At 43.5% G+C, this 24,292-nt stretch overlaps 1 protein-coding gene across 2 annotated transcripts; it reads right to left on the minus strand.

Annotated features, from left to right (window-relative positions):
- Positions 1–9,342: 9,342 nt before the first annotated feature.
- Positions 9,343–22,471, minus strand: nmnat3 (nicotinamide nucleotide adenylyltransferase 3). 2 transcript variants are annotated; one of them, XM_080726308.1, is made up of 7 exons: positions 22,435–22,471; positions 20,607–20,758; positions 18,201–18,384; positions 17,189–17,250; positions 13,693–13,880; positions 10,807–11,765; positions 9,343–10,768 (listed from the first exon to the last, which is right to left on the minus strand). In XM_080726308.1, exons 2-6 carry the CDS (start codon positions 20,716–20,718, stop codon positions 11,541–11,543), a joined length of 771 nt encoding a protein of 256 aa, XP_080582434.1. In that variant the 5' UTR covers positions 20,719–20,758; positions 22,435–22,471; the 3' UTR covers positions 9,343–10,768; positions 10,807–11,540. The 2 variants fall into 2 exon arrangements, with proteins under 2 accessions (XP_080582434.1, XP_080582435.1); XM_080726309.1 differs by lacking the exon at positions 22,435–22,471 and having other exon boundaries at positions 20,588–20,647.
- Between the last annotated feature and the right edge of the window lie 1,821 nt (positions 22,472–24,292).

Here is a 24,292-nt window from a genome sequence, read left to right on the forward strand (position 1 = left end):
ATGATGACATCACACAGTCCTCAGCCGATGATGTGGCGTGATGTCATACAATACACAAACAAGCCCTACAGTATAAAGGGGCAATTCTTGCCAGGAAAGAAGCATTTCTTCGACTCAGACCTTATCGCCAGGGTTGGCTTATAGCAGCTGTCGGTAGATAATGCCGGTCTTATATAAGGGTCATTTGTGTACGGTGTGATTTGCCATGGTTACTCATTGAAGTTGAATCTCCATATATGGAGATAACCTACGCATCACACTAAGTCTGACCTCACCAGCCCATATTTGGGCATGAGCAACTTATGTCTCCATATATGGAGATATGATGACATCACACAGTCCTCAGCCGATGATGTGGCGTGATGTCATACAATACACAAACGAGCCCAGATATGAGCAGGGCAAAGGTGTGACGTGTGACGTGTGACGTGACGGACGTGACGGACGGCCGGTGGAGGTTTTGATACTAAACTGCGACCTTACGGTCGCAATAATTTTTTAGGCATAACACCAGGGCAGGAAGGCCATCAAATATAACAAAATTTGAATTTAAGGGTTAGGGATGATAACCTAATCGGCAGTGAAATAGATAAATGATGGTATTTCTCTGATCCATGCACCAATCAAAGTCACTGGATTGGTTTAAAGATGGGGACTCAAGATTTCAGAATCTCAACAAATGACAGGTGTCTAGTCTACAAGACAAGAAAGACACACTGTGTATACTGTCTACATACCAGTAAGACTCCCTAATCGGGAGATAAGCGACCGTTGGTCGCTTATCTCCACAAATAGGCCAAAAGTTTGTTTTAGCAATTATCAAGACATACGGGCAGTTGACAGTTTGCCATGGTTACTCATTGAAGTTGAATCTCCATATATGGAGATAACCTACGCATCACACTAAGTCTGACCTCACCAGCCCATATTTGGGCATGAGCAACTTTATGTCTCCATATATGGAGATATGATGACATCACACAGTCCTCAGCCGATGATGTGGCGTGATGTCATACAATACACAAACAAGCCCAGATATGAGCAGGGCAAAGGTGTGACGTGTGACGTGACGGACGTGACGGACGACCGGTGGAGGTTTTGATACTAAACTGCGACCTTACGGTCGCAACTATAGTTGATAATGCTCATATCCTCATCTGATCTTTGATTGAAATATCAACAAATTCACGTTCAGTGGAGCCAGTCGGAAGTCAACGTGACAGCGTCAATGACGGCATCCGACGCCGGCACGACGCCGTCTTTTTGGTGGAGCCCTGGGGTTAGTAGGAAACACCTATTCAGGACATTTACAGTGTTTGCATTTGAATCTATTATGTGTATTTTGCATGTTTACATGTGTGCACATGCCGAGAGAGAGTAATAGGCCTACTTGGATTGCTGAAGGCATCAGCCCATTGAGAACAAGTGTGAGTAGACATACATACATACAGTAGCAAGCCCAAAACCAGTAAGACTCCCTAATCGGGAGATAAGCGACCGTTGGTCGCTTATCTCCACAAATAGGCCAAAAGTTTGTTTTACCAATTATCAAGACATACGGGCAGTTGACAGTTTGCCATGGTTACTCATTGAAGTTGAATCTCCATATATGGAGATAACCTACGCATCACACTAAGTCTGACCTCACCAGCCCATATTTGGGCATGAGCAACTTATGTCTCCATGGAGATATGATGACATCACACAGTCCTCAGCCGATGATGTGGCGTGATGTCATACAATACACAAACGAGCCCTACAGTATAAAGGGGCAATTCTTGCCAGGAAAGAAGCATTTCTTCGACTCAGACCTTATCGCCAGGGTTGGCTTATAGCAGCTGTCGGTAGATAATGCCGGTCTTATATAAGGGTCATTTGTGTACGGTGTGATTTGCCATGGTTACTCATTGAAGTTGAATCTCCATATATGGAGATAACCTACACTGTAAAAAATAAAAGTTGAGAAAACTCAAAATTTTAAGGCAACAAACTTCAGAAAACTTTTAAGTTAGACAATCAAACATAAAACTTTAAGTTTTGCTTAAATTGGTTTAGTTGGTGTATCTTAACATTTTAAGTTGCCTCAGCTTTTATAATTTTTGCTTAACTTAAAATTCTAAGTTGCCCTAAACTCAAAAGTTTTCTGAAGTTTGTTGCCTTAACATTTTGAGTTTTCCCAACTTTTTATTTTTTACGCATCACACTAAGTCTGACCTCACCAGCCCATATTTGGGCATGAGCAACTTATGTCTCCATATATGGAGATATGATGACATCACACAGTCCTCAGCCGATGATGTGGCGTGATGTCATACAATACACAAACGAGCCCAGATATGAGCAGGGCAAAGGTGTGACGTGTGACGTGACGGACGTGCCGGACGTGACGGACGGCCGGTGGAGGTTTTGATACTAAACTGCGACCTTACGGTCGCAATAAGCAAATACACTTTGGAAACAACCCCAAAAGACAGCAACCTGCAACTACTAATATTTACAATATACCTTTACAGGAAAAAGGGTTATAGGGGTTAGGGTTAGATCCATGTTGATGACATGAATTTAGATATATTGTGTACCGCTTTGCATGATTTTAGGGGAAAATATAGGAGCAGTGTCCAAAAATGTGTTTTGCAAAAGTTGGCCTCATGGTGGCGCTAGAAGAGGGCCATGCGAGAGATGAGGGGTGGAGGTTGTGGTTTGGCAGCCAAGGAGTGTGTGTACCGCTTTGCGTAATTTTAGGGCAAAATCTGTTGGAGCAGAGGAAGTCAGGGAGAGGCGGGCGATGTTCCAGAGTTGGAAAAATGCTATTTTGGTGATATTGTTTACGTGGGGGAGGACTAGTGACAAGGTGGGGTCGAAGATGACTCCTATGTTGCGGATGTGTTTAGATTTATTTTTTATTTTTTACACATGCTGTCGGGCGTCGCCACGTCGGCATTCCTTCGAATCACTCTAACTCATCCTGACATGTTTACTTGTTTTTTAATTAAACTTGGATTCCCAGAAATGTAACTTAAGACCAACAGGTGCAATACCTGTCCGCCACCTTCCTGGAAGACAGTCAGACAGAACTACTTCTGCTGCTGCGGTGCCAAACAAAAAACTAGTTTAGGAGGTTGATCTGATCTGTCAACTCCAAGCCTGACTGAAAGTTGCTGTGCTTTCCTATAAACCACTGTCAGAAAACCCACCATACCTGGAAGTCACGGTTTGTAACCTTTGTTAACCTTTGTTTTCTGAACCTTAAACAGGCAACAGAAGTTTTTTCTGTAAAGCACATTCCAACTACAAGGCAATTCAATCAGATTTACATCTCTATCTATCTAGGTCGTCCTCAGACGAGCCCTCCATCGTTGTTTCCAGTCATCTCGGTTCTCCATACATCTGGCCAGCTCATTGGTGTTCTGTGTCCCTACGTCTTCCTTGAGTACGTCCACGTATGTTTTTGTGGGACGTCCTCGCGACCGGTGCCCATGTGTTGGCTCCCACAGTACCAATTTGCTGGCTGGAAGCTCCTGGTGTCTTTGGCAGTGTCCTGCAAGTCTCATTCTTCTGGTGGCAATTTTCTCGCTTACCCTTGGTATTCCCTCATACAGGCTCCTGTTGGTAACATGTGCGCTCCTGTTGATGTTGAGTACTGCACGCAACATTCTAGTGTAGCACCCATTTAGAGACTTCTGCAGGGTTGGCTTCAGGGTCCAGCATTCACTGCCATAGAGGAGAACCGACTCCACTGTTGCAAAGAAGAAGCTAAGTTTGATTTGGCATTGATTTACATGATAAAACATTAGTGCAAAGGAAAAGGAAAATAAGTTCAAGTCTCTTTAGTAGGAAACACCTATTCATACAGTGTTTGCATTTGAATCTAATATGTGTATTTTGCATACATGTGTACGCACATGCCGAGAGAGAGTAATAGGCCTACTTGGATTGTTGAAGGCACACCAACGCATTTCGGCAAACGCCTTCTTCAGGGTGTTACTTGAGTAACAAACTCATTGTTTCTGTCACGGATGAAGAGCAGAAGAACCCGGAAGCAGAGCCACAACAAACCAAGTAGACTTTTAAAGTATTTAATGAAGCAATAAGCAAACCTTACATGAAGTAGACCATGGCATTAAAGGAGCAAGGCAGGAACATCATGACAACAGGTTGCACAGGAACATCATGGTGACAGGTAGAGTTATGAACTGACAATGTGTGTTTGCATTGAGTCCAGTTATATAGTGAGCAGGGTGATTGCACAAGTGTTCACAGGTGTGGAATGGGCATGGCACTGGGCTGATGAGGGAGTGAAGTCAGGTGAGTAACTGGGGCTGTGAGATGGAATGGAATGTGGGAGTGGTCGAAGTGGGGACATGGTCTGTGGAGAGGCAGACCGTGACAGTACCCCCCTCTCAAGGGACGGATTCCAGACGTCCCACCAGGCTGGCCCGGAACACAGAGCAGGGTGGGTGGAGGGAGTCTGGAGGAGAGGGACCAGGGCCAAGCAGGAGACGTCAGGTGGACGACCATGGACCGGGGCCAGACAGGAGACGTCAGGTGGACGACCATGGACCGGGGCCAGGCAGGACACGTCAGGCGGGCGGCCTGGATGCTGAACTGGAGCTGAGCCGTTGATGTCGGGTGGATGACCAGGATGATAGACCAGGTCAGCAAAGATGTCGTCTGGTGGACGGCCGGGATGCTGGGATGAGGCAGCAAAGATGTCATCTGGTGGACGGCCAGGATGCTGGGATGAGCTGTCATCTGGTGGTCGACCTGGAGGTTGAGACGAGGTAGTGAAGCAGGAGACATCAGGAGATGAGTACTCTGAAGGCGATGCTGCAGATGCTGTAGGTGACACCAGGGATCCTGCAGGCTCTGGAAGCGGTGCCAGGGATGCTGCAGGCTCTGGAGGCGATGCAGCAGGCTCTGGAGGTGACGCAGCAGGCTCTGGAGGCGACGCAGCAGGTTCTGGAGGCGACACAGATGCTGTATGGTCTGGAGGCGACACAGCAGGCTCTGGAGGTGATGCAGCAGGCTCTGGAAGCGACGCCAGGGATGCTGCAGGCTGTGGAGGCGATGGCAGGGATGCTGCAACCGATGCCAGGGATGCTGCAAGCGACGCCAGTGATGCTGCAAGCTGTGGAGGCAGTGACGCAGGTGCATGAGGCAGCGACACAGGTGCTGGAGGCTGCACCAGGGACGCCGCAGGTGCTAGAAGCGGAGCAGGTGCTGGAGGCGGCAACAGGGATGCCGCAGGTGCTGGAAGCGGAGCAGGTGCTGGAGGCGGTGGCATTGTAGACTGGGCCGCTGGCAACTCGGCAGACTCTGGAGACAGGACCCCAGATGCCGTTGAAGACGGAACCCCAGACAACGCTGCAGACTCTGTAGACAGGACCCCAGACGACGCTGCAGACTCTGGAGCAGACTCTGTAGACGTGACCCCAGACGGCGCTGGAGACTCTGGAGACTGGACCCCAGAGGACGGATAGAGCAGGAAGCAGCTGAACAGAAAGCCAAGGACTAGGCCTTCCATGACCTCGGACATACACAGGTCCCCAGTGGAGCTGACTGACAAGGGCTCTGGTAGGTCATCGGCCGACAGGGATGCTGTGGGGGCAGAGGGCGCAGGCAGCTCATCTAGGAAGATGGCTGGCAAGGGCTCTGGCAGGTCAGCAGCAGATACAGCCGATGAGGATGCAGAGGGCGCAGGCAGACTGGGCTCCAGGACGGACTCTGGCTCCGAGGTGTTGGACAGGACGAGCTCTGGCTCCGACACGCTGGGCAGTACGAGCTCTGGCAGTGGAGGTTTGTAGATACTGGGCAGCACGTGTTCCTGGTGCCGTGGGGAACAATGGCGACCACGCCTTTTCCTGGCAGGCCCGTGGTTCCCCACACGAATGGCCAAACGAGACCCCTCTAATGGATCTGTAGGTGGGGGCTGGTTGCTAGCATGCTGGTTGCTATCATGCTGGTTGCTAGTCAATTGAAAGCTAGCAAGCTGAAAGCTAGCTGGCTGGATAGCTGCTGGCTGAGTGGGCTTGGTGGCTAAAAGACCCTGGGAGATATTGCCCCGTTTGTTGGAATTATGGGGACCTCCCCGAGCCAGACTCGTGCCCAATTTCGATTCTTTGACTGGGTCAGGATACACAGGAATTTGAACACGACTTTGAATATACGAAAGAAGGTCAACATACTGGAATTTCTGCTGGTTAGCAACAGGGCTAGTGGGTTGCAGGCCCATCACTCCTAGCCTAATAGTTTGAGAAGCTGGCTGGAAAACATGTTGTGAGCTAGTCTCAAAGTTCTTAAGTCTCTCACAGACCACATTCAAATGGGGAACAAAATGACTAACCCATGGCCGCTCTTTAAACCACTGTTGCTGGATAGAAATCTCCTTTAGATGTACAGCACGCAGGTTAGGTGGAGAGGCCAAGAGACAATCAACAGCATTCTCAAAGTCCACCACCTTCCTCTTAAAAAGTTGTAACTCTGCTGGGTTCATATTAGTGGTCAGTTCATACTGTCACGGATGAAGAGCAGAAGAACCCGGAAGCAGAGCCACAACAAACCAAGTAGACTTTTAAAGTATGTAATGAAGCAATAAGCAAACCTTACATGAAGTAGACCATGGCATTAAAGGAGCAAGGCAGGAACATCATGACAACAGGTTGCACAGGAACATCATGGTGACAGGTAGAGTTATGAACTGACAATGTGTGTTTGCATTGAGTCCAGTTATATAGTGAGCAGGGTGATTGCACAAGTGTTCACAGGTGTGGAATGGGCATGTCACTGGGCTGATGAGGGAGTGAAGTCAGGTGAGTAACTGGGGCTGTGAGATGGAATGGAATGTGGGAGTGGTCGAAGTGGGGACATGGTCTGTGGAGAGGCAGACCGTGACAGTTTCAAACTGAAATCTGGGAATCACAGTTCTACCACCGGAGGAGTGTTTCTCCTTTCTTGAAAGTCAAGTTGATTTTATTTTCCAAACTAAAAGGGTGCTTCCTATTGGGAAGGTTTAACCCAATCTGTAACAAGCTCAAACATTTTGTGCCAGTTACAGATTTCTTTCAGACCCAATTGACTTTTTTTCCTTCATGCAACTCTATAGACGGGTTTCTTGTTTACAAACATTGAGACTAAATGCACAGCTGACTGTATCATGTAATCAATTCCGTCCAATCCCCAAACCTGTTGTTTTGGGGAGCGCTGGTTTCATTGGCTAATTTTGGTACCGACCTATCTCTTATCAGTGTAACGTGGACCAGAAACCCGTCTATAGAACTTTATATTCACGTTTAACATTTTACATAACAGTATACAGATAGAACCTGCTAATTGTTTGTATCGTAATACTGTAATGATTATTTTTATTTTCTGTAGGAGCACGGAACTCCATGTATGGTGATGACTGAGGTCAGAGACAGAACGGCTCACAAGGAGATATGCATGTGTGTCTTCTTCAGGGGCGTCAAACCAAATTCTGGGCCCTGGGTACAAGGATTCACTGAGGGCCCCCCATGAATGTTCTTCATAGGGGGAGGAGGGGGTTTTAACCCATTTAGACTGGGAACGCATTATTATTACACATTATTTTGTGCTTTAACTATTGAAAAATAGCAGATGTACAAGCTCACAGCGCGGCACCGAGTGCCACGCTGCGAGCTTGTAGATCTGCTATGTTTCACCTATGTTTCTATGTCAGTGGTGCTCAAACCTTTTCATCTCAAGGACCCCCAACATGACATGTATTTGGCCACGCCCCTGGTCTTCTTTGATACCATTCACTTTGCACAGGGGCAGTTTTTCTTATTTACCAGTGGCTGTAGCATTCACTTTCTGAACTTGTGAAGTTGCAACGCTGATGTCTTCCTCAAAGAGGTGATCTATGAATAACATTGCAACGTGTTGATAATGCATGTATTCTTTTATCACATGTGAACACCTCATGCTATGTAGTAGAACTTATAGACTGTGCAAATTAGCAGAAAGAAACACACAAACATTTCTCCAAACATACATTATTTTATATAGATTTTCTCCATGTTCAACATTATGCAAAAAATGGATAACACACTTCATATTGTGGAATATAACGTTCAGAGAACAATGTTAGGTCTGTTGATGGGTTTGACATCCAAACCTGTGAGTTAAAAAATAAACCACCATGATGATAACACTCCATTCACTGTATGGCAGCCATTATGGATCGGCTAGACCACGGGTTCCCAAACTTTTTTTTGGCTCAGGGCACCCCTATAAATATTATTTTCATCCGAGGTACCCCTACATTATATTCATAATTTTCACTCCCAACACCTTAAATTTATGCCATATTTTAGCGATTATGTTACGGGGAAAACGTTGAGATAATAGCCATTTTGGTTAGAACTGACTGAAAATAACTTTGTTTTTCAAGTTTAAAATGATACTAAATGTTGTTTTAAGTGTCCAAATAAATACCAAATATTATCAAATTATCTCGCGGCACACCTGGACGGGGGGCGCTCTCCATTCCGACATGTCGCCACTCCGACAGTGACTTCTTATTGTCGGAGTGGCGACACTTCCATAGAGGTCAAGTTTAGGGTTAGGGTTAGAGATAGGGTTTAAGGGTTAGTGTCGGAATGGAGAAATGTCGGAAAGGAGACATGTCGGAATGGAAACATGTAGTCCCCATGGACTGCCATCATGGCACCCCAGGGTGCCCCGTCACCCACTTTGAAAACCTCTGGGCAAGACACCGTGGGTACCTGCATTTTCATAGCACGTTTATTTTAATGATCAATCCATCAATTGTGTTCCACAAGGTTTTACATTTATATTAATGTATTACCAGTAAGACTCCCTAATCGGGAGATAAGTGACCGTAGGTCACTTATCTCCACAAATAGGGCAAAAATGTGTTTTGCCAAAATCTTCCTGATCCATGTTGATGACATGAGTGTAGACATACTGTGTAGTGATTTTCGTGATTTTAGGGCAAAAATTGTAGGAGCAGTGTCCAAAAATGTGTTTTTAAAAATCGGCCTGGAGGTGGCGCTATATGGGAGAGATTCATGTTGATGGGATGAGTGTAGACATACTGTGTACCGATTTGCGTGATTTTAGGGCAAAAATTGTAGGAGCAGTGTCCAAAAATGTGTTTTGCAAGAATCGGCCTCATGGTGGCGCTAGAAGAGGGCCATGTGAGAAATGAGGGGTGGGGTCTCCGCGCCGGCAAGGCGGACGAATAGGTACCGGCCCCGGCTGTCCCGGTCGCTCCTAGCCGGAGTTACGGCATTTTATGTGAGCTGCAGTGTAGGGGGTCCTCCACTGGGGGCGCCACCACTTTTGCATCCGTTCTGGAGCACCAGGAGTCGGTGGTCCCCGGGAATTCCCCGTGAGCAGCCCCGTTGGGGTGGTCATTTGGTCAGTTTAGCACATTTGGTCATTTTTTACATCTGGGGGTCCCCCAGGGACCTGGGGGTCCCTGGAGCTCCGGGGGTCCTTGGAGGTTGTAGTTTGGCAGATCGGGGCAACGGTTGCGGAGATATGAGCAGGGCAAGAGTGTGACGTGTGAGGTGTGACAGACAGACTGACTGACGGACTGACACTTTGTGCAGGGTTTGATAGTAAATGCGACCTACGGTCGCAATCATTCAAATCCTTAGGCATTCATTCATTCATTCATTCAAACCAATTATTTTCTCAGAGATATTGAGGTCAGGAGGACTCTCATTTTCACTGATAGGCCTACGTCATACATGGGCAACTGGCGGCCCGGGGGCCACATGCGCCCCCCACCTTCACTTAATGTGGCCCACGGGTTAATAACGGAATACTGATATAGTATTGATTTCAGCTGTTACAATTCCAAACATGACCTGCTTTAATTCCGTCATCTATATTAGTAGCTTAATGACTAGTAGTATGTATTTTAGTAAATACAGTAGGTAAGTATTTTATGTCCAATGTATTTGTATTTGGGTTCATAAAGTCAACATGAGTATATAACTAAATGCGTTTGAAATTAAATCAAAATGTTAGATTTCAGGATTCCAATTAAAAAATAACAACAAAATAACCTATTTTTGCTTCTTTTGTATAAGATAATAGAATGACAAAGTAGGACATAGCAATATGCAATGTGGCCCTCTGGAGTGAAGGTGGAAATATAGTGGCCCTCGCCATCATCAAAGTTGCCCACCCCTGGCCTACGTGATGCTGAGATCACAAAAGGTTGGGTTGGGAAACACTGCTCTATTGCACATAATTACGAAGCTCTGTATTAAATACCCCATGACATCACAATCAATGTTTAAAGAAAATACTGCAGAAGAACACGCATGTAGAGTTTGTGTATTTGTGCTTGTTAAAAGCCACATTTTTACATTTCACTTGGTTGTTTTATAGACCTATAACCAAATGTTTTCAATACTGTATGTTTAGCTTTCCCCATTTTCATACAATCTTTACATTCTTAAATGTTGGCAAAGGCCTTCAGCAGTGTAGTTATGAATGAACACAGCAACACCCTTACGGGTCCGGTGGAAATATCGCTCTTTCGACAAGTCTTTCTTTCGACTATGAGCGTCGGCAGGTTAGCTAACTCACCCTAACTCAACCCTGCGTCACGGTTACTGAGGTTAGGTTCAGGGTTTGGGTTAGGTTTAGGCATAGAGGTTAACGTTCCCCCACGTCGGCAGGTTAGCTACTCCCATGGTTCTCAAAGTGGATTCCAGGGACACTGGGGGTTCCTTTAGGGGGGTCTAAATGGATCCATACAAGTCTGTAACTCTGGCAGGGTACAAATGGAACCAAATGAACCCTGACGGGTTCATTTGGTTCCATTTGTACACTGCCAGAGTTAAGGGGAGACCCGCGTTTGCAGGTTAGCATTCACCCGTGTGGAAAGAATGGACCGTCGAACAGATGCTATGTCACAATATTCATGCATCACACTCCCAGAGTTAAATGTTCATTGTACTGTAGTGTGACTCATGTAAGATCATGTCAAAGTTCTGATGAAAGGACTGAGTACACGTCTCAAATACTGTCCACTTCAGCAGCTGTCAGTCATGAGTTAGTCAGGACTCGGGAGTCAGTGGTTCCCAAACCTCTCAAACGGCAGATCTAAAAGCTCTCGCAGATCTGCTGTTTTCACAACTTCACAAGATTTGTGTTTTAATATATGGAATTTCTTTGATTTATTAATGAAATGACTAAAAAGTAGTTTTTAATTCATGAAAACTTTAGCTTTTTGGGGATTAAAAAAAATGTGTTGAAACAATAATTAAAAAACAAAATGTAGGAAAGCGAAAATAAAGGGACCCATAAGAATGTGTCTGCGACCCACAAATGGGTCCTGACCCACTGTTTGGGAAACGTGATCTAAGCTACTCTGCTTGGTTCAGTCAGTCAGTCAGTCATCTAGGCTCTTGACGGGGCTACTCTGCTTGGTTCAGTCAGTCATCTAGGCTCTTGGCGGGGCTACTCTGCTTGGTAAAGTCAGTCAGTCAGTCATCTAGACTCTTGACGGGGCTACTCTGCTTGGTGAAGTCAGCCAGTCAGTCATCTAGACTCTTGACGGGGCTACTCTGCTTGGTCAGAGGCCTGAGCAGGGCCCCCTGGTTCCTCCTCTCGCTGTCCATGGTGTAGAGGCGGTGCTGCTGGATGTATTCTATCACGGCGTCAGGGATCAGGTACTTGACGCTGCGGCCTCGCCTCAGCGCCCGCCGCACCTCCGTGGCGCTGGTCTCGTTCCTCACCCACTCCCTCAGCAGGAAGATGTTCTGCCCGGCGACACAAAGGCGTTACAGTTAAATACAGCTGATTGAATACTTTATAGAGGGTATGCACGCAACATCATCACACCCAGAAGTTACGTGTGAATGCCTACTGAGTGGCAAGAAACTGCTTTCTGGCCTTGACAGCCCATACATCCAAACAGAAGTCCTATCTGATTGTACCAGTAAGACTCCCTAATCGGGAGATAAGCGACCGTAGGTCACATGTATACACAAAGAGTAGGGAGCAGTGTCCCCAAAAAATGTGGACGGATCCATGTTGATGACATGAGTGTAGACATACTGTGTACCGAGTTGAGTGATTTTAGGGCAAAAATTGGAGGAGCAGTGTCCAAAAATGTGTTTTGCAAGAATCGGCCTCATGGTGGCGCTAGAAGAGGGCCATGTGAGAAATGAGGGGTGGGGTCTCCGCGCCGCCGAGGCGGACGAATAGGTACCGGCCCCGGCTCTCCCGGTGGCTCCTAGGCCAAGTTAGGGCATTTTATGTGCGCTGCAGTGGCAGGGGGTCCTCCACTGGGGGCGCCACCACTTTTGCATCCGTTCTGGAGCACAAGGAGTCGGTGGTCCCCGGGAATTCCCCGTGAGCAGCCCCGTTGGGGTGGTCATTTGGTCATTTTTGCACATTTGGTCATTTTTTACATCTGGGGGTCCCCCAGGGACCTGGGGGTCCCTGGAGCTCCGGGGGTCCTTGGAGGTTGTAGTTTGGCAGGCAAGGAGTGTGTGTGCAAAATCTGGCATGGATCGGGGCAACGGTTGCGGAGATATGAGCAGGGCAAAAGTGTGACGTGTGACGTGTGACGTGTGACGGACTGACTGACGGACGCACGGACACCTGGTGGAGCTTTCTGTAGTAAGTGCGACCTACGGTCGCAATTAAACGACATTGAATGATGTTAAACTCACTTTGCCACACGATCTGCCACTCACTTTATGCATGTGCATACCCTCTATTAACAGTTTGCATAGGAAAAGCAATTCCTATTCATAGCTGATGAAATAACTAGAAGTGAAAAAACAACATTATTAGTTGACTGAAAAAAAAATAATAATAGGTAGGTGTGAGGGGACTGTTATAAGTACCAGATTTCAACCCACAATTCCACCAACAGTGAACAGCATGCTTGTGCGTTTGTAAGTGAAGCGAGACCACTTATTTTTTTTTATTTTATTTTTTTTTATTAGAATTAGTTTCTGTGATTCGCAACAGAATTCACCTCAAAAAGAGCCTGCATTTGCAAATCTTTCTCCCTAAGATGCATGTCACGGAGGATCCGTTCCCATCAGAAATTACTGAAAATAACTTTATACTTGACATTTAACCACTTCCACTTCCACAGCATCCATATTCTGAGGGGAAGTGTAGATCTTAACAAAGCATAGCGGGTCTAAGTGGTTAAAGTGTTAGTTCAGCTATTTTTGACATAAAGCTGTGTGAAATACTTGCCATTAAAATAGTGGTTACAAATGTATTAATTCATTACCAGAGTCCTGTGGTCAGAGTTCTGGTCAGTTTTAGATGAATATAAAGTAGTTCCGGTGATTTGGCAGGCCCATCATTAAAAATAGATGAATCCACAAAACTAGCGTTATTTGTATTGTTGATCTATTTCTACCAAATAGACCAACTTTCGTTCAACTTTGACCCCTCTGTCACATGGTACACTTTTTGTGTCCAGTATCACTACACCGCTGCAACATATTTCCCCAAAACAAGGTGCTTTGCAGTCAGCTGATCAGAACGAAACCTCGCTCTATATGGTAGAAATAGGCCAACAATTGTAGTGTTGTATTGTAGTGATATTGATGAATTCCAAATATTATCAAATGGTTCAGTGGCACCCCTGGACTGGCGTCACAGCACCCTAGGGTGCCGCGGCGCCCACTCTGAGAAACCCTGAGGCTGAGAGTTTACCTTGTGGTGGCGGGACAGGACGTCAGACTGGTGCACGGCGGTCTCAGGCTGCAGCTCTCCACGGCTCACACACACCAGGCCGAAGCGCCCGGCCAGCTCCTCCACGTGCTCCTCCAACCACAGGCCGGGGACGCTGAAGGTGTCCAGGAAGTCTGCTCCACACAGCAGCTTCAGCTGAGGGGCCGGGCCTGCCGAGGGGACACGGGACACAAGGAGGTTATTTTAGCCCATTTAAGGCCTGAACGCAGATCTGTGTCACTTTAGATTCGAACCACTTTAACCATTATTTCATGCTTTAATATTAACACATCTGATGCCCAGTGGCGTCAGTTCAGAAAAAGCTAAGGTATGGCAAAATGACTGGTGTCTTGCACGCGCGCAAGACACCAGTCATGTTGCCATACCTTAGCAACAGGCATGATACATTTATTTTAAGAAGTACATTCTATTTTTCCCCCCGTTTCTACGGTTTCTTGGGCTGGATATGGCAGCCTGGAACGGCTGTTCAAGTGCAGCTAAACTTAGTATGTTAGTAAACGTGCTGCAATTAACAATAATGCATTGCACCTGTGCAGCTGACCTGCGGAACCTGGGAATATACCATTTGTCAAAATGGGGAGAATAAAAGTGTGGAGAATATAATTATAATACCTTGTTAAAGTGACCATTTTTAGGGCCCGAGCACACACAGTGTGTGAGGACCCTATTGTATTTGCAAAGATTATTATTCTTCCGCCGAATTAATCGTGTTTTTGAGCCGCAAAACGTACTCCAAAAGTTGCGCAACTTTGCACACACATCACAAGTGGCGAAAAATTTCGTATTTAAAAATAATCAAAAGGGGGCGTGGCCTAATGGCTCAATAGCGCCCCCTACAAAACTTCGTGCCTCAAGCCCCACCATACGGTTTCACCTACACGTAGGAAAATCGGTACACATCTGTATTGTGTCCGGACTCACAAAAAAGTCTCTCGGCGCCACGTCCGAAACCAAACAGGAAGTCAGCCATTTTGACTAATTAGTGGCGTTTTGGTGTATTTTTGGACGTTTTCACGTGTCGCACTTTAACGAACTCCTCCTAGGGGGTTAATCGGATCAACTTCAAGTTCGCTCGGCATACTCAAGACACCTTAACAATGAAAAGTTATCAAAATCGTGAGTTTTCGTAAAACGGCGTGCCCGTGGCGAAGGGTCAAACTTCCTTCACCAAACAGGAAGTGCCCCCTCTTCTGATTGGTCCATACTTGATTGTTCCTTTTTTTGGCTGTTACTCTTCAACCGTTTATCCTACAGAGTTGTGGCTGGTATCATATGACTTGATTAAGAGTCCTTAACCTTAATTGACGCTTCCTTCGCCAAACAGGAAGTGCCCTTCACCAAACAGGAAGTGCCTCTATAACTCATGAACCGTTTGTCGTACAGACTTGCGGCTGGTGTCATAATTTTTTTTTTCTCAAAAAAAAATTTTTCTCAAAATTTTTTTTTTCTCAAATTTTTTTTTTTCTCAAAAAAATTTTTTTTTCTGAAATTTTTTTTTCTCAAAATTTTTTTTTCTCAAAATTTTTTTTTCTCAAATTTTTTTTCTCAACATTTTTTTTTTCTCAAATTTTTTTTTCTCAATTTTTTTCTCAAAAATTTTTTTTTTCTCAAAACATTTTTTTCTCAAAAATCTTTTTTCTCAAAATTTTTTTTTTCTCAAATTTTTTTTTTCTCAAAAATGTTTTTCTCAATTTTTTTTATTTTCTCAAATTTTTTTTTTCTCAAATTTTTTTTTCTCAAAAGTTTTTTTTTCTCAAATTTTTTTTTCTCAAAAATCTTTTTTCTCAAATTTTTTTTTTCTCAAAAAATTTTTTTTCTCAATTTTTTTTTTCTCAAATTTTTTTCTCAAAATTTTTTTTTTCTCAAAAATTTTTTTTGAGAAAAACTTTAAACTATCGTTAAAGTGCGACCCGTGATAACGGCCAAAAATGCGCCAAAACGCCACTAATTAGTCGAAATGGTTGACTTCCTGTTTGGTTTTTGATTGGCTGCTGGCCTTGTGACGTGGGTAGAGCTGCGAGGGCCCGGTCATTGCTGCTTGCAGCTTTAATGTTAAATTTTGCATTTGTAGTTATTTTACTGTAATTTGACAACATAATAACCAGCACAGATAGACAAAGAGACATTCATGGATTTATATTTAAAAATAACTTTTATTCTCCCCCCCTGGACCCAGGGTATGGCAGCTGCATACCCCTGCCATACCCAATTGACGCCCCTGCTGATGCCAACCCTGAGTTTCCCGAGTTTGTATAGGTACCATACCTGTGCCAACCCCGAGTTTCCCGAGTTTGGGCCGTTTTTTTCAAAAAAGTTTTTTGGACCTCCAAAAATGTAATCACGATCACGAAATTGCATGTTTAAGCCCCAAACCCTATCTTTAAAACATGGAATCCATGTTTGTTTACATTTGAAGAAAACATAATGGCTGCTATCTCATGAATGCCTGAACGGATTTCCAAGCGGATTTCTTTTGTTTGAAAGCTGTGAACAGCATGCACACACGTGGTGCATGATCTAGTCATGGCCGTGCATGATCCGTGCATCCGTGAATTACATGGAAGTCTATGGAGACATGGCATCTTGGACCTTCAAAGAGATTTTTTCATTGCAACGTATGTGTTAAGCTCACAGCGCGGCACCGAGTGCCGCAAGCTTGTAGATCTGCTATTTTTGAAACGTCTTTTAATATATTTGACTAGATTCTATGAATGTCTTCGAAATCCTTCTTCTAAATCAGTTGTTCTCAAACCTTTTCATGTCAAGGACCCCCAAAATATGTTGTTCCAGGGACCACACAGATGCAAATATTTGAGTTACAAATGCCTGCTTTTAAAAAGATATATTCAAATATTGCAACTTGTCTCGGTTCCGCGCTGTGAGCTTGTATATCTGCCATTTTTCAATAGTTAAAGCATTTAATAATTCTAGGCCTAAATGGGTCACACCGGAAGTGCGATGAAATACATGACAGTGAATGGAGCCGGCTAGACCAGCTCATGAACAAAACTATTTATGAACGACTGAGACCTTTGTCATATAATCGGTTCTGGAATATAAAAGAAGACATATCACAGGTATTTTTACAATCACTTGCTTTACGATGTGCACACACACACACACACACACACACACACACACACACACGCACACGCACGCACGCACGCACGCACGCACACGCACACGCACACACACACACACACACACACACACACACACACACAATCCAATATATTTCTAATACTGAGGCATGGTTGAGTGACAGTGTAGTGTGTTTGAGCAGTGTGTTTGGCCATTTCTAACCAAAAGACATTATCTGTGTCCTGATTTTTTAACACTTTAGGCAATTAAACGTATTGTTATTTTTTGGTCAATTGGAAATTGTGAATGGGTCTTAAGTGGTTAAACACAATTAACTTCAGTTTATTTATTAATCACATAAGATTAAAGGGCTTACTGGAGGTTGTTGAGTCGTTGCTTTGTTGCTTGTAATGCTGTAGAATACGACCATAGTGGTACCTGAGAGAGAGAGAGAGAGAGAGAGAGAGAGAGAGAGAGAGAGAGAGATGAATTAATTCATTCATTAATGAGATGAGAATGATTACCCTAGTTAAAAGATGAGCCTCAATTTGAAATCCACCTGCAAATGTATATTCTGAATGTCAAAAAGAGCTGGAGAGAACAAACCCTAAAACTAATTGTTTTAATGTTTTTCAACAATTAGACTAGAATTGAACCTTCTTAGAAGACAAAACACATGCAGGATATCATTACAAACAGACACACTTATAGTAATATACATGGTTCCCACACATTTTTACCAATTCATTTCCAAAACCTTTCCAAAACCTTTCCAGAATATTTAACCCAATTTCCAGGACTATAATACAATAATTCAGCTCAATAACAGGTCGCTTACTCCTATGCACAATGCCCAAAGACAGGTAGTGTATGCCAGTGGTTCTCAACCTTTTCAGGCCGTGACCCCCAATATAATCATATTTTAACTGGGGACACCCCCACCCTGACGAGCACTAATAGTTGAGGAATTTTGCATAACACGGTTCTATTGTGAAAATAGTTGTGAGGCGTTGTGAGCATGTAGATCTGCTATTTTAATTTCTGCCTCTAATATTTGACAATTTGGCCAATGTTTAATTTGTCATTTCAGAGGTATTAACAAAATCAATAACCAAAGACAATGCATAGCTATTTTTTCCAGGACCTTCCAGGTCCCTTGATCAATTCCCAAACTTTTCCAGTACTGGAAAAATATTTTTCTAATTTAAAAATATTTCCAGGAATTACATGACCGTGGGAACCCTGAATATAAAGCAAACAATAAGCAAAATAAGCTATAATAAGCATACAGAATAATAAAATAATTAGATTCAGAAAAGGGGGAGGGGGACCCTGCATAACCCCTAGCATGGATCTATTTAGATCTGCACAAGTTAAATGGTCCTCACCTCATGGTGAGCACCGTCTCCGTCCAGTCTGGCTGCTGGCTCTCCCATTCGTCCACCTTTATCCAATCAGAGGTCTGGAGTGCCAGCCTGGCCATGGCGGCTCTGTGATTGGCCGATACCAAGCCCTGCTTGGCGTAGCCGTCGCTCACCGGAGACACGATCCCGCCCACCACCTGGTACTGACCTATCAGGAGATCATGACATCACACATTAACTCTTTTACCGATTCGAACGTTAACGCTCGTCCCAATTCTGATGGCGGCGCGCTGCCAATACGAACGGCTGTTCTTTTACCTTGTCTGGTGACTGTAAGCTAATGGGGGGGTTGCGCGGGTGTGTACAGTTAAAAACATATCCCGTAATGCTGCTTTCAAATCTCCACCACACGTAAATATCAATGATGTCCAATTCACTTCCTGGCTGTTCTCTGCGGTCCAATGAAAAAAAATCGTTTGGAAATAATCAATAGTTATTTTTCTATAACATCGCAAAGGTAAGCTGCTTTTTGCTGGCATCAGCCCCAATAAATAAATAATAAATCTGGCAGTAAAACTGTTAATGATGCCAGGACTACAAATCCCAAAATACAACGGGACCAAAATGTTACGCTCTGCCCTAGCTGCTCCATTTTGGTCAAAACAAGATTTTTTTTCTTCTACAGAGCAGACCCTAACTGATAAAAGGATGATTGCTTACACTGGCGGAACAACTCAAAACTGGGCCGGTAGGCAAGCCACAATGATCGGGCCCCCAACCCAACCCAACCCCCCTCCTTCCAGCATAGCCAGTCTTGTACGTCTCTCTTGTCCCATTGTGCTTCTCAAGTAGTTTTTAATTGGTTTCAATTTTGAAAATGTCCGCTCTGCGGTTCACAGGCAATTCCGCTCACGATTAGGCCATGTGACATGCGTAAACAATGTTGAAGGCTACCTGGGTCATGGCTTGTGTTGACTAGTGATTGATGATTGCGTAGTGGCGCCAATGGGCTGTTTTGGCAGCTGTTGAGGATGATAATGTTTTAAATGGGCCCACCTGCCCCACCCAGAGGCAGAGCACGCAAAGTGCGTCTAAATCCTAATAAAATAAAGGTCCATGTGATCTGACGGCCGGGCCCCATGGAGTCCCGGCCCCGTAAGCCAGGGGTTTTCAAAGTGGGTGACGGGGCACCCTGGGGTGCCGTGACGGCAGGTCAGGGGTGCCCGGTGTTAAATTGATAATATTTGGAATTTATTTGGACACTTGAAAAAATATTTAGTATAATTTTAAACTTGAAGTACAAAGTTATTTTCAGTCAGTTCTTACCAAAATGGCTTTTATCTCAACGTTTTCCTCCCAACATAATCGCTCAAATATCGTCACTGTCGGGCAGAAACCTTGTATCTCCAAGTTTCAAATGTGTACATCTTTTGGTAAAGCAAAGCCCTGCTTCATCATACGAGACCGTCGCACAAAACTCGTGAAAACAGCCGATCTGCAAGCACACAACGCCTCACATCGCGAGGCATTGTGTGCTTGTAGATCGGCTGTTTTCACTAGTTTAGTACATTTTATAGATGATAAATACAAAACCAACAGTTTTGGACATAGAAGGTTTCCACCCGACAACGACGATATGCTATAAGGTGCTGGGAGTGATAATTATAATGTAGGGGTGCCTCGGATTAAAAAAATATTTATGGGGTGCCCGCGCCTGATCACTTATACACAGGGATTAAGTTGTTAAGCACACAAATATGAGTTGCAGTCATACATTTAAACCTAATACTGTACATGTAGAGCTATATTTTCGTCCATGCCTAAACTTCTTTGCCTTTTTTTTTACCACAACTTTTTTTTATACTTCAAAAAGCCGATCTACATCGACACGTTGTGAGCTTGTAGATCAGCTATTTGAAATAAAAGGTTTCTTAAAATAGTAAAAAAAGACTTTAGGGATAAGGTGCACTACTTATTGTTAGTGATGGGACGATATGAACATTTCATATCACGATTATTGTGACAAAAGAAATCGCGATTTACAATAATTTTATCGCGATAATTAAAATCCATTATACTGGGTTGGAACATTTGCCAAAAAATAGCAAATCTACAAGCTCACAACGCGTCGCGACACGTTGTGAGCTTGTAGATTGGCTATTTTTTTGGCAAAGACATTTGATAGAGAGTGAAAAAAAGATTATCAAGTAGCCTACGTATATTATAATAAGTACCTTTTACCAATTCCAGAGGGTAGGCCTACCCGATATGCAGCTCTGCAAATAAAAGGTTGATCCCAGTGCATGACAGAGGATGATATCACGAGGAATTAAATCTCCATGACACGATTATCGTGAGTGTTTTGTATCACGATAAACGATAATATCGCTTATCGTCCCATCCCTACTTACTGTACATGTGGTTGCCCACCTGTGCTGGTCATGTGATCCCTGGCCAGTTCAAACAGTCTCATGTGCTGGTTGGTGATGGGGTTGAAGGAACCGCAGGCCAGCAGCACCAACGGGACCCGACACGACGCCATCTTACTGGCTGGCACCGTCCGTCACATCACCACCCTAGAGCTAGAAGAGACAGACATCTTACTGGCACCGTCACGCTACCACCCTAAAGCTACCAGTAAGACTCCGGAGATAAGCGACCATCAGGTGGCATACACAAACTTTAGAAGGCAATCGTAGCCAATCAGGAGGGAATATTGGAAATGGGACAGATCCATGTTGATGACATGACATACTGTACAGTGTACCGCTTGCGTGTGTAGGAGCAGTGTCCAAAAAATGTGTTTTGCAAAGAAGAGGGGCATGTGAGAAATGAGGGTGGAGGTTGTGGTTTGACAGCCAAGGAGTGTGTGTGCAAAGTTTGGCATGGATAGGGGCAACGGTGGCGGAGATATGAGTAGGGGAAAAGTGTGACGTGACGGACAGACTGACTGACAGTGGAGGTTTTGATAGTAACTGCGACCTGACGGTCGCAATAAGAGACAGACATCTTACTACGTCACATTACCATCCTAAAGCTAAACGGGTCCGTTTGGTTTCATTCTCTGCTCTCCCTATTAACTCGCCAACATCAATACAGCATGGAATTAAGGACAAAATAATAGCCAACGATAACAAAATATTCTACATTTTGGGTCTGAGAGGCTAAATATCATCAATGCCCAATAAAAAATGGACCTTGACATGAAGGTCATTAAATAATTGACAGTGTTATAGAATTATAGCTATCCTCTCATGATGAACATGTCAGTGTAATAAATAGTGTTTAAACATCAGTAAATTAAACAATAATGCACATGTTGACATAACAGAAAATTATGTTCACCTCAGTAAACTGTAAGATATTCCTACATAAACACCAGTGGTGGAAAAAAGTACTCACATATTTTTACTTAAGTAAAAGTATCAATACTGCAATGTAATAAAGTCGGGAATTCAAAATGTACTGGAGTATGAAAGGTATGAAAGCGTTGCCATCAAAATGTACTTAAAGTACCAAAAGTAAAAGTAGGCTCCAAAAATGTTTGAAAATAGCAGATCTACAACCTCACAATGCAACACTGTGTGAGCTTGTAGATCTGCTATTTTCAAATAGCCATGTATAACATAGGGCTAAAGTGGTTTATCTGCAAAGTAACTCATTTTCAAGTTTTCAAATAAATGTAGTGGTGTAAAAAGTACAATATCTGAGATGTAGTGGAGTAGAAATAAAGGTATACTCAAGTAAGCACAAATACCTCAAAATTGTACTTGAGTGCATTTCTTAAGTAAATGTACTTAATTACTTTACACTAACTGATAAACACTATGAATCTATCATGAACAGTCTAATAGACACAGTATTCTAATAAACAGTGAGATGCATATATTCCAACATTTATCTCACTATTCTATCATTTTATATCATATCATATCATATCATATCATATCATATCATATCATATCATATCATCATATTATATTATAGCAGTGGTTTTGAATCCACTTTGAGAGTGGATTCCAGGGACTCTGTGGGTTCCTTTAGGGGAGGTTTGACTAAATATTGACCCATGCAACTGCAAGTCTGTAACTCTGACAGTGTACACAACATGGAACCAAATGGACCGGTGAGGGTCCATTTGGTTCCAATGGGTCCATTTGGTTCCAAAGGGTCCATTTGGTTCCAACACTGTCAGAGTTAAGGTGAGACCTTGCAATCTAAAGAAATTGAGAAACACTGTATTATATCATGCCATTACCTTCAAGCTGCTGTCTGTGTCTGTGTGTTGGGTAAAGTGTCACACAGTGTGTCACACTGATTACATTCCCTCCCTCCAACGGAACGCCGCTCGACAGTTCCACACGTTGGAAAGGTAGCTCAACTCTGACCTCTAGTGGATTTAAACGGTATCTTACCAAAAACACAGAGAGCGAGAGAGAGAGAGAGAGAGAGAGAGAGAGAGAGAGAGAGAGAGGGGGGGGGGGGGGGGGGGGGGAGCTCTCCATGGTGCTGAGCTGAGATGACATTAATCAGTACAAAATAGTACTTTAATATGTTATTTGTGTTTTTGCTGTGATACGTATGTCACACCAATGTAGTTATTGTATGCCTATGTTTTACTTCACTACATTTCTGGGAAAGGGTAGATTATGAAATATCCACTTCATAGTGTCAGTGTGATATGTTTGTGAGCTTGTAGATCGGTTATTTTCACAATTATTTATATATAAAAACACATTAGATTTTTTTTACGACAAAACTTTAATAGGCTACATCAATGTATTGACATTAAAAATAAACTTTGTAAGAATTGGACTTATGAATATTTACACATTTTAAAACCCAGTATTTTAAAGCCATACTGTGTAAGTTGCCCAACTAGTGGTCATTAGCCCTATAGCAAACCGCGGTCGCGTCCGCGTCTTTCGTCCGTTTTTCGTACCTTCAGACCCCCGCGTCTGCCTCCACCTCGCTGAGATCTATCTTTTAAGGGGTCCCTTGTTCCTGTGCGTTCAGTAATTCCAGAGATACGGACTCCTTCACCCTGCCTGGTAGGCGAAATTACCTAGAGAAGGGATGGTACAAACGGGCGACAACAAATATGGCTGCCATAGCGACCCCACTTCAAGATGCGCTGTGATTGGCCGGCAGTTGTATAACCCTCGCTGTGATTGGCCGGTAGTGTGATGACGCAATTTTGGCGCGAGATCCGGTCCACGGCAAGGATCTCAGTTTACATATAGAGAAGGCTTTACAGGCTGAAATTCACGGCGCGGATCTTCTAAAACTTTTGTGATTTAATAGTTAGGAGAATTTTAAGATTTGTTTTATAAAAAAAGTTACATAGTACAACTTTAACTTAAGTAAAGACAGATCAACTTGAACTTGACTAATATTTGACCAGAGAAGACACTCGTCTAGGGCACTGTTTCCCAAATAGTGGGTCGGGACCCATTTGTTGGTCGCGGACACATTTGTATGGGTCCAATAATCTTTGTGTTTCCTACATTTAGTTTTTAAATATTATTACTTCAAAACATTTAAAAAAAAAAAACATTCCCCAAAAAAGCTAGGATTTTCATGTAGGCCTATTTAAAAAAATGCAATGATTTTTTTAAGTAGCCTAATTTCATTAATAAATAAAATGAAAATCTAAGAAATTCCATACATTTAAAAAAAATAAGTCTAAGAAGCAGTGAAAATAGCTGATCTTAAGTGACAGGTTGTGAGCTTGTAGATCTGCTGTTTTTACTAGTTTGGGTTTGATTGATTGATTGAAGGCTTTATTAGAAGTTTGCATAGGAAAATGTACAGATTCATGACGGTACAGTTCACTGGTACAAGGTCTACTAAAAGGAGATCCATGAAAAGACTAAGCTTATTTCAACAGGAAACCATTTAAGTATCTCATATAACATTGAATGACAGACAAATAGAACACAGTACTATGCAGTAGATATGTAAAGAAAAAAGGGGAAAAAAAGAAAAGAAAACAGTAAATCTAAACAAACAGTAAGTATACAAGGAATATACAGTAAATCTAAACAGACAGTAAGTATGTGTACAAGGAATATACAAGTATACAAGTATATACAAGGAAGGGGCAGGGAGGGTAG

This window comes from Nannobrachium achirus (genome assembly GCF_963921795.1).
Source record: "Nannobrachium achirus genome assembly, chromosome: 5".
Classification (NCBI taxonomy): Eukaryota; Metazoa; Chordata; class Actinopteri; order Myctophiformes; family Myctophidae; genus Nannobrachium; species Nannobrachium achirus.

What these genes read in the sequence shown, in the direction of transcription:
- nmnat3 (XM_080726308.1), bottom strand. Translation starts at nt 20,718, where the DNA reads ATGGCGTCGTGTCGGGTCCCGTTGGTGCTGCTGGCCTGCGGTTCCTTC. An exon ending in GAGACGGTGCTCACCATGAG is followed by an intron (nt 17,251 to 18,200) that starts GTGAGGACCATT and finishes TCTCTCTCTCAG; the next exon opens with GTACCACTATGGTCGTATTC. An exon ending in TCCTGTCCCGCCACCACAAG is followed by an intron (nt 11,766 to 13,692) that starts GTAAACTCTCAG and finishes GTCGCCGGGCAG; the next exon opens with AACATCTTCCTGCTGAGGGA.